The sequence below is a fragment of the Octopus bimaculoides genome, chromosome 7 (genome assembly GCF_046866305.1).
Source record: "Octopus bimaculoides isolate indiv1 chromosome 7, ASM4686630v1, whole genome shotgun sequence".
Taxonomy (NCBI): domain Eukaryota; kingdom Metazoa; phylum Mollusca; class Cephalopoda; order Octopoda; family Octopodidae; genus Octopus; species Octopus bimaculoides.
In genome coordinates, this window is record NC_142934.1 from 24030060 (window position 1) to 24043955 (window position 13896).

The 13896-nt window shown below is 37.7% G+C and overlaps 1 protein-coding gene across 1 annotated transcript in view; it reads left to right on the plus strand.

The window, feature by feature from the left end:
* LOC106880910 (uncharacterized) overlaps window positions 1-1975 on the plus strand; it is an 18495-nt gene extending 16520 nt beyond the window's left edge. Inside the window, exon 2 of the mRNA XM_014931075.3 lies at window positions 953-1975. Within this exon, the coding sequence (XP_014786561.1) occupies window positions 953-1425 (473 nt within the window). The 3' untranslated portion in view covers window positions 1426-1975. The remainder of the gene's footprint in view (window positions 1-952) is intronic.
* Window positions 1976-13896: the final 11921 nt, after the last annotated feature.

Sequence of the window (13896 nt, forward strand, 5' to 3'; positions counted from 1 at the left end):
CATCCAGTGGAGCATGCTAACTTCATTTCTTTCAATCCTTCACAAGTCCTCTGTAATGAAAGCATCATACAATCTACTTTTCACTATGAGGGAGAGGCCCTTAGTTACCAACAAAGGTAGAAGCTCTCTGAACTTTACCCAACACGTTCATATTCTAGCAACTAGACTTTCAGAACTTTCTCCACCGCTGCTAACTTGGTCTCCATTCTCCATTAATCTTCTTGTGATAACATTACACCTCTTATGTTTCCAAAGCTTGTATTGGGTACAACATATGGAGTTTCTACCAACACCCTTCTTACATACTGAGCAGGGTAATCTCCCAGAAGGTACTTGTGATTTGTCTGTTTTCGTATTTACTAGGACTTTAGTTTTTATATATATATATATAAGTTATTATATATATAAGTTATTATATATATAAGTTATTATATATATATATATATATATATATATATATATATATATATATATATATATATATATATTACCATGATAGATCGCTAACCACTACACACATTTTTTTTTCTCTCCTTGTTTCTTTCTGTGTTCCTTTCTGTCGAAGAGCGTAGGCTCAAAACGTTAAAGACTTTTTCAATTCCCAAGCGTTATACTAATACACCTGTTTGTTTTCTACACCACCTGTCTTCGTCTGTTCTTTTTTTTTTTGTAAATTCTCCCTATATATATATTGCAACATCATACCTTGTTTTGTTGAACCGTTTCTTTTATTTTGTGAGTGATGAAATAATAAAATCAGGAGAGTACTAGATTAAATGCCTTGCAGTATTTAGTTATGGCTGTTCTGAGTTCAATTCCTGCCAAAATCAAATTTCTTTCATGTATTGATTAAATAATACCAGTCATATATGGAGGGAGAGTGTAGATGTAATTGACTGATCTCATACTCAAAATTTTCCATGTCATAATGTCAGTTCTCTCTCTGTTTCAGTGATCTCCCTTGTCACAGCCAACAAACGGAGTCCAGCGCGGTACAATGAACTAGGAGGACGTGACCGTTCAGATGACAGAAGTAGAATGAGTAACCCACATGATGACAGAGATCGAAGAGGCAATGCACGAGATGATCGTGGCAATCGTGATGATCGAGGTGACCGAGGTGACCGAGATCGAGACCATGGGAGCCGTGATGACCGTCGTGATCGCATGGATCACAGTATCCCTGATGACCGCAACACCCATGACGTTGGCTATAACTCCAATGTCAATAACAATGAGCATGGCATCGGCCATACTGCAGATGATGGTCACGACCATGATTATACTCATAAATCTGACCATGAGGATAACACCCGAACCAACAAAGATCATAAGGAGAATGGTGGTGCTTCAATTGGATTCCAGCTCTCTTGGTTCCAAAGGATTGTGTTGGCTGGAACATCACTACTGATGGTTGTTATGTAAGGGAATGGTTACCACCACCACTACCATCATCCCCACCACAACACACACACATAGTGAACAGTAGGGAGTGCATTAATATACATATATACATACATATATATACATATATATACATACATATATATATATGTATATATGTATGTGTATATATAAGAGACAGGTCCTTTATTGAATCATATGTAAAAGGAGAAGCTACCATTTTAAAGTTTCCTCATTAGTGGATTGTTTGTAGGAAATCATAGATTTTGAGCGTTAGTTTTTGTATAGAACATCGTTTCCTCCTGCCCCACTCTTCTCTGATCCTCTGTGCAGGTCACTTTTTACAGATCAACTCAGTGCTTAATACATGAGTATTAGTGTGTACAGGAATGTGTTATCGTGTTTAATGTATACCAATGTGTTTTAGCTCATCTATGTTAGGGAATATAATTCTGAATATTATTATGTATTAAAGATTTTAATAATTATTGTGTAGCTGTAACCTTACAATGTACTAGTATATAACCTGTACACCAAAGGACTATTAAAGTATCCATTAAATTTAACAGAATGGCTTTTGTTCTTTTTTGTTCTTTTTTTTAATAATTTTTTTCTGTCTTTGTTTCTTTTAGCCTTATTTTTTTTATTATTTTTACAGAGAAGGCCACTAAGTGGTTTTGGATAAAGAAAGCAGACCAATGGTTTGCTGCTACTTGGTTGCAAGCTGGGATTTGATAAAAACCAGCTAGGTCAACTAGGTAAGGGGGTTCTAATGCTGAAAGATCTTTACCACCTAGGACTCCAGGAATATCACCGACAATGCATGTCATAGCATCTGTAAGATGTATCTTAAAACCAAACATGATCCTCATTCAGATCAACAACAAACAACAAAAAAAAAAACAACTTAACCAAAAATAATAACGTTAACAACAAGAGTAAGAACATTGACAACAACAATGACAACAACCACAACAGAGAGACTTAAATTTAGGTGTCACGAGCCCTGTGACTCACAAGACCAAATTTTGACCTGGTTTGCATGGCATTTAAGTTAGTCAGATTACGACACTCTCCCTGAACAGGACACTGGTTTGTTTGGGAATTAACTTCCCAGCAATTGGTGGAACTCATTTACAGCTGAATGAACTGATGCAACATGAAATAAAAGGTTTCACTCAAGAGTACAATTCACTGCCCAGTCTGGGAATTGAAACTCAATTTTATGATTGTGAGTACATCTTAGGGTTAACCACCAGTTTCTGACCCGGCAAAAAAACTGAAAAAAAAATAGTGTAATAGGTGTAAAACAACATGTAGTAAATGAATATGCAGGAAAACAAAATGTGCGCTGGTGAATGGGGGGAGGAGAGACGACTCGGAAAATTCACATCGGGAATGTTCCAAGTCCTCTCACCACTTCTCCATTCATCGGTGCTAATTTTTTTCTTCGTATTCATTTACTACACATTATTTTATACCCTAATTCTTTTTTTCAATTTTTGTGATGGGTGGGGTGTGGACTCAGATAATTCACACGATCCAGTAACCCAACTTCGACACCCGACCACCAAAAGAAAAAAGAAAAAAGTGCAATAGGTGTAAAATAATGTGTACTAAACAATTATGAAAAAAATGTGCGCTGGCAAACAGTGGGCTGAGGACAAAACTCAGAAAATTCACATGATCAAACTAACAGGATCCGAAAACTCAACATTAACACCTAGTCACAAAAATGAAAAACAGTGGAAAGTTTTGTAATTAGGGATAGGGTAAGGGTGAATTTGCAGTGTGTAAGATGTTTGTAAGCAATTCCAGAACAACAAAAAGCGTTAGTTTCACTGCAACATTTAAATTTCATTTGCGTCTACATATTTTCGTTCTTTGAAACCCTGACAAAAATTCATGTTGCATCTGTTTTGTCAGTGAACAAGTCATGGTTTCATCATCATCATCATCATCATCATCATCATCATCATCATCATCATCATCATCATCATCATTTAATGTCCGCTTTCCATGCTAGCATGGGTTGGGCGATTTGACTGAGGACTGACGAACCAGATGGCTCCACCAGGCTCCAATCTGATTTGGCAGAGTTTCTACAGCTGGATGCCCTTCCTAATGCAAACCACTCTGAGAGTGTAGTGGGTGCTTTTATGTGCCACCGGCACGAAGGCCAGTCAGGCGGTACTGGCAACGGCCACACTTAAAATGATGTATTTTATGTGCCACCTGCACAGGAGCCAGTCCAGCGGCACTGGCAACAACCTCGCTTGAATGTCTTTTCACGTGCCAGGAAGGTGATGCTGGTAACGATTACAAGGCGACGCTGGTAACGATTACAAGGCATCACTGGTAACGATTATGAGGCGACGCTGGTAACGATTACGATATGGTAACGAGCAACAAAAATATTTAGACACAAATGAGATTTAAACAGTTGCAGTGAAACTAACGGTTTTGTTTTCTTTTGTTTTTGTTTTTTGTTCTTCAATGGTTTAGAAACATCTACGCTGCAATTGTTTCTGTTAATACCATTATGCAGAAGACAGAATTGAAAAACTTTTGTGCTCATATTTTGTTTGCATCTTTGTTTATAGCATAGATAATTTTTCCTCTGAAATGCTCCCTCTGGCCTCCAGGACACATTGGTCGGCCTGAGGCTATATTTGAATACACTTGCCCAAGGTGCCATGTAGTAAGACTGAAGCTGGAACCATGTGGTTGGGAAGAATATCCACTTTCTTCAGGGAAAAAATCAGATTGCGTGACTTTTCCTGGTCCTCTCTCCACTCTCGTTTGCCAGCATGGACTTTTTTTTCATTCGTTTACTACATGTTGTTTTACACCTATTACACTACATTCTTTTCATTTTTGTGACCAGGTGTTAATGTTGAGTTTTCGGATCCTGTGAGTTTGATCACGTGAATTTTCTGTGAGTCTTGTCCTCAACCCCCACCCCGTTCACCAGCGCACATTTTTTTTCATAATCGTTTAGTACACATTATTTTACACCTATTGCACTTTTCTTTTTTCTTTTTTTTTTTTGGTGGATCATGTGAATTACACCGAATCTACACCCCACCCACACCCATCACAAAGATTGAAAAAATAGTGTACTAGGAGTAAAATAATGCGTAGTAAACAAATATGAGGAAAAAAATTGCACCGACGAACAGGGAAGTGGTGAGAGGACTTGGAATATTCCCAATGTGAATTTTCTGAGTCATCTCTCTCCCCAATCCCATTTGCCAGCGTGCATTTTTTTTTTTTTTTGCATATTCATTTACTACATGTTATTTTAAACCTATTACACTATTTTTTTTTTTTTTTTTCATTTTTTTGCCTGGGTCGGAAACTAGAGGTTAACTCATCATAGCCACTAGGCAACAAGCCTTCACAGTGAGAACAGCCAAAAAAATACAACAATGAGAACATCAAAATTAACAAGAACAAAAAGCATGAGAATATCAATAACAATAATAAAATTTAGAACCTCAAGAATTTTGTCAGAAACATTAGTAACAGTGAGAACATCAAAAGCAACAATAATAACAAAAAGAAGATAAAAAAAAAAACAGCAATGAATCTTTGGAGCAGACTTAATTAGAAAATATCTTTTGATATCAGTGATGGAACATAAGCTAAGAACAGTTGTACTAAAGATAACAGTTGAATTAATGTGAGTTACACAAATGTCTATGATGTAACATATGTGTCGGTGGTGTGTGATGTGTGTGTCAGTGGTGTGAGATGTGTGTCCGTGGAGTGTGATGAATGTGTCAGAGGTGTGTGTTGTGTGTGTCATGTAATTTATATGTGTGGCATGTGATGTGTGTGTGTAGCATGTGATTTATATGTGTGGCATGTGATGTATGTGTGTAGCATGTGATGTGTGCACTAGTTGTGTGTGATATATGTATCAGTGTTGTATGATATGTGTGATGTGTGTGACAGTGGTGTGTGACATATGTGTCAGTTGTGTGTCAATGTTGTGAGATGTGTGTGTGAGTTGTGTGTGATGTGAGTTTCAGTGGTGTGAGATGTGTGTGTCAGTAGTGTGATGTATGTGTGTCAGTGGTGTGTGATGTATGTGTTATGTGTGTGTCAATTGTGTATGAAATGCGTAACAGTGGTGTGTGATGTGTCAGTTGTGTGTGATGGGTCAGCTGTGTATGACATATATATATATAGATGGCCTTTGATGTATATGTCAGTGGCATGTAATGTATATGAGCAACAGTAGCACCTGGCATCCTATTCAGGGTGGAGTTGAGTCATGTACTCTGAGCCTAAACACTCTGAGAATCCAGCTAAGCTCCAGCCTCGTGACATTGTAAGCTCAAGGCTGAATTTTGGTTACCCAACACCATGATAACGCCTCACCCAAAGTGCTGACAGTGCAATAGGACATGAAACCACATAGTTGCAAAGGGAATTTGTTAACTACACAGACATACCTGCAATCTGTATTTGACTTTCATTATCATTAGCCTTTTACATGGCACCAAAACAGTTTTATGTAGTGGTGCCTTTTACCTGAAGAATGAGGGGAATGTCTTTTTTTTTTTAGGATACACTCCAGTAAGGAGGAAGAAATTCAAAAGTTTGGTGAGTAAAGGGTTTAGCTCTGATGGCATTAATGTTGGTTGAGTGGGATACTCATAAGGAGTTGTGAATGGTGAAGTCATTGAGGATAATAACTTCAAAAGAAGCAAAATATGATATACATCCTCAATGTAAGAGAAAATGTGGCTGAAGAGCTGCTGGTTGTTGAAGGTTTTTGAGGAATAGTAGAGAATATTATACTATCTAGATAGATGTTCCGGAAGCAGTTATATACATCTATAATAATAGATGCAAAATTCTGTCCTGGACCCTCATATCTCAGGCTACATTTGCTCTACATAAACATATTACACCTTTTTGGAACCAGGATTATCCCAGGATTGAAAATCTGCCCTTCATTTGGTTCTTGGTCATCCAGCATTGGAATCAAGTCTGGATGAGGATTTGTTATATGCCAGCAGTTGAAAATTCAAATTTTAATAGAACTCCAAAAATTTGTGAACTTAAAAGTTTTCCCTTTAAACTGAATTTAAAGTAAAACCATATTGGTAGGGTGCCAATAAATGCTTTATTATAATTGCTCTGTTTAGTTTTGGGCTGCAGACCCAATTAGCCCTTTGCAGGAGTGCGGCTTTTAAGCTAGTATCCTTTCAAATGTATCTTACATTATACAATATCAAATACATCAATCTATAATCCAATAAATCCTTGAATTCTATTATTTCAGACATGGTCAAGGATGCATGTGTGTGTATAGCTGTGGTACAATTGCCACAGATGTGGGGGCAGAACTCCATTGTGTGTCTCACCTAAACTATGTAGAGGATTAGTAGTTGTTAGAAATATTTTCTGATCCAGAAGATGGTCAATCTTTATAATGGAATCTTTGCTATATTAACAATGTGTTTGTCAGAAGAGATCCATAGTGGTGATGACATCTAGTACTTGCAATGACCTTGAGGGTTTTAGTTGGGTACTTTTCATGTCTAAGGGGAGGCAGGATGTGATATTTTTATGATATGTGTAGTGAAGAAGAGAAGATTGACAAGATACTTTTGGAGGCGGTTTTGAGGGACCTGTTCATGGAGTCAGTGCAGATTTTGAGAAGAGTTGTCTAAGTTACATATGGATGAAATTTGAAATGCAGGTTAGGGATGTATTAGAGGTGATATCATTTATGTAGGAGTGGACATGGCTGGAGGTGATGGCAAGTAAGTTGTTGATATATAGGAGAAAGAATGTACAAAAAAGTGGGACCTTGTCAAACACCAGAGTTGGTAGAGTGTGGGTCAAAAAAAGTCCCAACAGGACACACTGTAATAATGTAATCTGACAGGAAGCTACTAATCCAAGAGATGAAAGATGATAGAACCCAGGGTCAGGTAATTCTGACTGAAGATTTGCTGGTTAGACACAGTCAAATGCTTTGTTAATAGTGAGTAGCAACTTAAGGCAGCAAGCTAACAGAATCATTAGCAGTGGCTGTGTGGTAAGTAGCTTGCTTACCAACCACATGGTTCCGGGTTCAGTCCCACTGCATGGCATCTTAGGCAAGTGTCTTCTACTAGAGCCTCGGGCTGACCAAAGCCTTGTGAGTGGATTTGGTAGACAGAAACTGAAAGAAGCCCATCGTATATATATGTATATATATGTGTGTGTTTGTGTGTCTGTGTTTGTCCCCCCACCATCGCTTGACAACCGATGCTGGTGTGTTTACATCCCCATAACTTAGCGGTTCGGCAAAAAGAGACCGAAAGAATAAGTGCTAGGCTTACAAAGAATAAGTCCTGGGGTCGATTTTCTCGACTAAAGGCGGTGCTCCAGCATGGCCGCAGTCAAATGACTGAAACAAGTAAAAGAGTGAAAGAGTAAACCAGGCAAAATGCTTTGCGGAATTTCATCCATCTTTATATTTTGAGCTTAAATTCCACCAAGGTCAGCTTTGCTTTTCATCTTTTCAGGGTCAATAAAAGAAATACCAGTTGATGACTGGGGTCAATGTAAATGGTTTACCCCCTTCCTCTGAACTTGCTGGCCTTGTGCCAAAATTTGAAACCAATATTGAGTGACAACACTGCTTTCACTAAATTTCTTGAAGGAAAAAGACCACTAGTGAGTGACGTAAAACAGCAAATGTCCAGTAGATCTGACTTTATGAAAGGTGTACAGGGGAAGGAGGGGAAGAGAGAATCAAAGCATTGAAGAAAGTTGTTGTTAATGACTATTTCCATCATCTTTGAAATAGTAAATGTGAGATAGGATGGTAATTGGTAGGGTGAGAGGGGTTACCCTTTTTTTTGAGAATAGGGTACCCTGCAGTTTGTTTCCAAAGACTGGAATATATTCAGAGAGAGGGGGCCAGAACGAGGGAGAGAGAGAGAGAGAGAAGCATTTGACAAGGAAAGTTGAGTTCTGGGGCATATTATTTAACCCTTTAGTGCTTAAACTGGCCATATCTGGCCTAAATATTCTACATGTTTTATATTCAAACTGGTGATATCTAGCCTCTCACACCTAACCTACATTGACATTCTAAAAATAAACAACCACATCATTGAAACCTCAAAGGTATAAAATAATGCATGATTAATTCAAAACAATTTGAGTGAAAATGTATTACATTTAACAGAGTAATCTGAACACTAAAGGGTTAAAGGTAATATTTCCAATGAGTCAGATGTAAGGACATGTGCTGTCGATGATAGACCAGCTGACTTGAAGTGCTACAGAGCCCTGGAAATGGGTGGGAGCATTGCATAAGCAGATGTGTGATGAGCAACCACCATAAGGTAGTGGTCAGACAACCTGTGAATTACAGAAACAGCAGTAATTTAGGAAAAGCTGAGTTTGAATGTAAGAAAGATATCAAGTGTTTGAATTGTTTGTGTGTCACTCATGGATGCATGCAGGGGATGAAACTATATGAGGAACACTGGAGTCTGTTGAGATTTTTGATAAACAAATTTAGTTTTCTCATACACAAAAAATGAATTTTGTCATTACTACGAACAACAAAACATCAAGAGAGGTTTGAATGTTATTGTTCTTGGTGCAGTTGTAGCAGCAGATAGAGTGTTGTCAGTTGCTTGCTGACCACTGACTTCCAATGTTATTCATGCTTCAGCTGTTCATTGCCTTTATGTTGTCAGCTGCTGTCCACTGACTCTGTTGACCAACTCTATCATTATCATCATCATTTAGCATCTGTTTTCCATGCTAGCATGGATAAGATAGTTGCTGGTAAGCTGGAGAGCCGCACCAAGCCCCAGTCCCTTTTGGCTTGGCTTCTACACTTAGATGCCCTTCCTAGCACCAACCACTCCACAGAGTGTACTGGGTGCCTTTTACATGACACCAGCATGGATGCCTTTTAAATGTCACTGGCATGAATACCTTTTACATGTCAGAGGTACAGGTACCTTTCACATGTCCCTAGTACTGGCCACAACTATAATTTCACTTAGCTTGACATGTCTTCTCAAGCACAGCAAGTCACCAAAAGTCTCAGTCACTTGCCATCGCCTTCATGAGACTCAACATCTGAAGATCATATTTCACCACCTCATCCCACATCTTTCTGGGTCTACCTCTTCCATAGGTTCCTTCCACAGTTAGAGATCGGCACTTCTTTATGCAGCTGTCATCTATGCACATCACATGACCATACCAGTGTAGTCTTCTCTCTTGAACACTACACCTAATGCCTTTTATACCCAATATTTCTCTTAAGAAGCTTACACTCTGTCATACAAGCACACTGACATTGCATATCCAGCAGAGTTTCAACTACTATCATTAGAGTTATCTTCCTTTCTATTAATTGAAAGCACAACTTCAGTTGATTGACATTTTTCAACTCCCAACATACGTAAGACCCTACCATAAATGTATTTAGTATTCAGAACCCTCCCATAAGATGTTTTCCTCAGCCATATTGTTGATGTACAACTTTTTTCATCAAATGATCATAGCTTTGTTAGTGAAGCATATACCATGTATTCCAGCATGTAAGTTGACATAGTACACATATTTTCAGGTATATTTTTCAGTCAAAATATCAATGTTCAAGTCTATACTCATCATATAAGTCAACCTGCTTTCTCCCAAATAACCATTCTGCCAAAACTTTTTCTATGCAACTATTTTATTGAGAAATCAGGACATCATCAAGATTAGGATGGATTGGATCATCAGAGCTTGTATATGGAATGACAAATGGCAGATTTCGTAACAGGATGAAAAAAAGACATCATGGGGAAAATAGTTTCCATTTGAAATAATGTTTAATTATTTCAAATTTAATTTTCTAGGGTGGGGTACGTTGATTACGCTGAAGATATGATTTTAAGATAAATCCATTTGGAACAGTTTGCTATAAATTGTTATGGTAGCAAATACTCTAGTGATTAATGCAAAAAAAACTTACTCTGCTAATAAGCAGCTTACTTGAAAGTCATCTAAGGAAAATATTCAACACTATATTAACTATTGCAGAATCCTTTTTAGCAGCAGCCAACCACTGTCATTTACTCCTCATACTCTCTTTCTATGATTCTTTGTGTGTGCAAGTAGCGTTCCTTTACTTATTGCTTGCCACTAAGCCTAGCATATGCACTCATCCTGCATCTCTTAGCTCAATCTTTATCTCTCTTTTACTCTTTCTGTTTTCACTCTCTATATGATGAAAAGTATGACTGGAAAATCAACCAATCAACTAATCAACTAACAAAACAACCAACCAACATTTATCATTATAAGGAGAAAATGTATATGAAACACAACCCCTACTTTCAGAAGACCACATTTGATTCTATAGACTTTGTGCAAAAAGAAGGATGGATACTAACTCTTAAAGTCAGTGAAAAGGTTTACCCTTTAGCTGGTTCTCTTTTGCTCCACCTCATAAAAGCTAAATTTCAGCACTAAGTCTTGGATAGGTTGTGTTTTAAAAGAAAATGTTACTTTTGTATGTTATTTTGTTTACATCCAGGTCAACCTAGATTGAGCAAATCTATGATCAAAGGACTTTTACATCTGACTATTCTCTCTCTCTCTTTTACTTGTTTCAGTCATTTGACTGTGGCCATGCTGGAGCACCGTCTTTAGTCGAGTAAATCGGCCCCAGGACTTATTCTTTGTAAGCCTAATACTTATTCTATCAGTCTCTTTTGCTGAATCGCTAAGTTACGGGGACGTAAACACACCAGCATCGGTTGTCAAGCGATGTTGGGGGACAAACACAGACACACAAACATATACACACACATACATATATATATATATATATATATATATATATATATATGACAGGCTTCTTTCAGTTTCCGTCTACCAAATCCACTCACAAGGCTTTGGTTGGCCCGAGGCTCTAGTAGAAGGCACTTGCCCAAGGTGCCACGCAGTGGGAATGAACCTGGAACCATGTGGCTGGTAAGCAAGCTACTTACCACACAGCCACTCCTGCGCCTGTTTTTTTTTGTTTTTTTTCAGATATAATATATCTTAGACTACATTATTACCATCATCATTAAATGCTCATGTTCCAAGCTAGCATGGGTTGGGTGGTTTGACAGTCCAAGGACTGCATCATGCCCCAGTTTCTGCTTTGGCATGGTTCTTACAGCCAAATACCCTTCATGATACCAACCACTTTACAGAATATACTGCATGCTTTTTTTTATGGCATCAGCACTAATGGAGTTGCCTTATTGCTTGCAATACTATGAACCCCTAAGGGAGTTGTTTTATACAAAGAGATGAGGGTTTAAAGTATGAGAGAAGAGACTGAGTAGAACAGGTTTCTTGCTGTAGAGGAGCAGCATAACCACCTACATTTTAGAAGAGAGAGTGGGAGTAATCAGGTGGAGCAGTAACCAATATATCCTACTATTTTTTAATGTATGATGAAAGGAAGATTGGACTGCTTACAGCAAGTCAAGTCCCCTTATTGACTTTAGGTATATTTGAATGTGTTTGTGATTAATATAGACCAGAAGTTCTCAATTTATTTGTAGCTTAGTGCTCCATTTCACTAAATGGCATTTTAAGATAATCCCACCATTCAATAAGAAAGTGCCAACACTTTCTTTTCAGTTTATTCATGGTCATCCTATATTTAGTCACAGGAAATCAATACTTAATAATTGTTTCTAATTTAAGTATAAGGCTAAGACAGTGAGCTGGCAGAATCATTAGCACACCAGACAAAATGCTTTGCAGCATTTTGTCTGTTTTTACATCCTGAGTTCAAACGCTCCGGGGTCAGCTTTGCCTTTCATCCTTTCGGAGTTAATAAATTAAGTACCAGTTCAGCACTGAGGTCGATGGAATCAACTTGCCCCTCCCAGAAATTGCTGGCCTTGAGCCAAAATTTGAAACCAGTTTATGTATAAGGCTAGCATTTTTAAGGGGATGGGATTAGTTGATTACATCATCTCCAATATTTAACTGCTACTTTGTTTTATTTATCCTCAAAAGGATAGCAGATAAATTTGTTCTGAATTCAAATCCTAGGGAGGTCAAAGTTAAAGTATTAGACAACTTGGCGGGACAAATACAGCAAAGTGATTTAATTTATAACACTTCCTAATTTTGGATTTTTTTGTTTTTGCACAAGGCCTGCAGTTTTGAGGGAAGGGGACAAAAGTGGCCCTTTTTTGTTAATAAATAGCATGAGGTTTTTTTTATTTTAATTCAGAGACAAGAGTTTGTTTTCAGGAAGCTATACCACATTATCTTTGTTCCTGTTGAAGCATGTGTAACCAAGTTTGATTGAGTTAAAAAGACAGCATTCTTTGTCATATATTAATCTGATTCGCTGCATAATTTTATTTAGCGGAAGAATAAAGTGTCACAGTTAATTGAAAGCTCATTCCTAGTATTATTCCCACCATTTTATATGCAACACGTGAGAAGCAAGAATTTGTACTAAGAGACATCTTCCAGCTATAAACTCAGAACGTAAAAGTTTGGAGAAAGGTCGCTAAGCATTTTTTCTGCTAGCTCACTGCCTTATATGTAAGAATAATATTGATAAAATAATTCTAACTAAAAATTAAAACAATAAAACAAAACGTTATATATCTTTTGTTTCGATTTCAATAAATAGATTCCTTTGAAAAAGAAGGATATTTACTAATTTAAATTTTAAAATGATAAATTAGAAATATTGGATTTTAGTACATCATGTCATTTTTTTCCCTCACTGATAACACAATATATATGGCATAACAGAACAATGTATACTTCAAGGCGAGCTGGCAGAAACGTTAGCACGCCGGGCGAAATGCTTAGCGGTATTTCGTCTGCTGTAACGTTCTGAGTTCAAATTCCGCCAAGGTCGACTTTGTCTTTCATCCATTCAGGGTCGATAAATTAAGTACCAGTTACGCACTGGGGTTGATGTAATCTACTTAATCCCTTTGTTTGTCCCCTCTGTATTTAGCCCCTTGTGTGCAATAAAGAAATAAGATATATATTTTACAAAATAAAAAAAAGAGTTAAAAAAATCTTAATGCAGCACCTAATGCCTCAATTGCTTGCACACCACAAGGTTCAACAGAAGCTAGAGAAGCAAGCCAACACACTCGCGGCATTACCATGGGCGATGGCATAGCTAAGGTGTTGGAAAGGCCAGGTACCCTCACAGGCATCACCTGACAATTCGGTAAGACGACAAGAACTTCGCCGTTAGCAGACGAGCCCCTCCAAACGTCTCAAAAGCTACAGGCTGGAAGAGGTAGTTCACTGTCAGATCTCGATACTTCAAGGACACAGCATAACACAATACACTACTCAAATTCTGGTGTTGACAAATATTTTCCTTGAGAATGAGTTTAAAATATTAGTAACGCACTTTATTTTAAATATTTGAAATGCATTTCCACCACTACTAACTCCAAACTTGCAGCATTGCTCCAA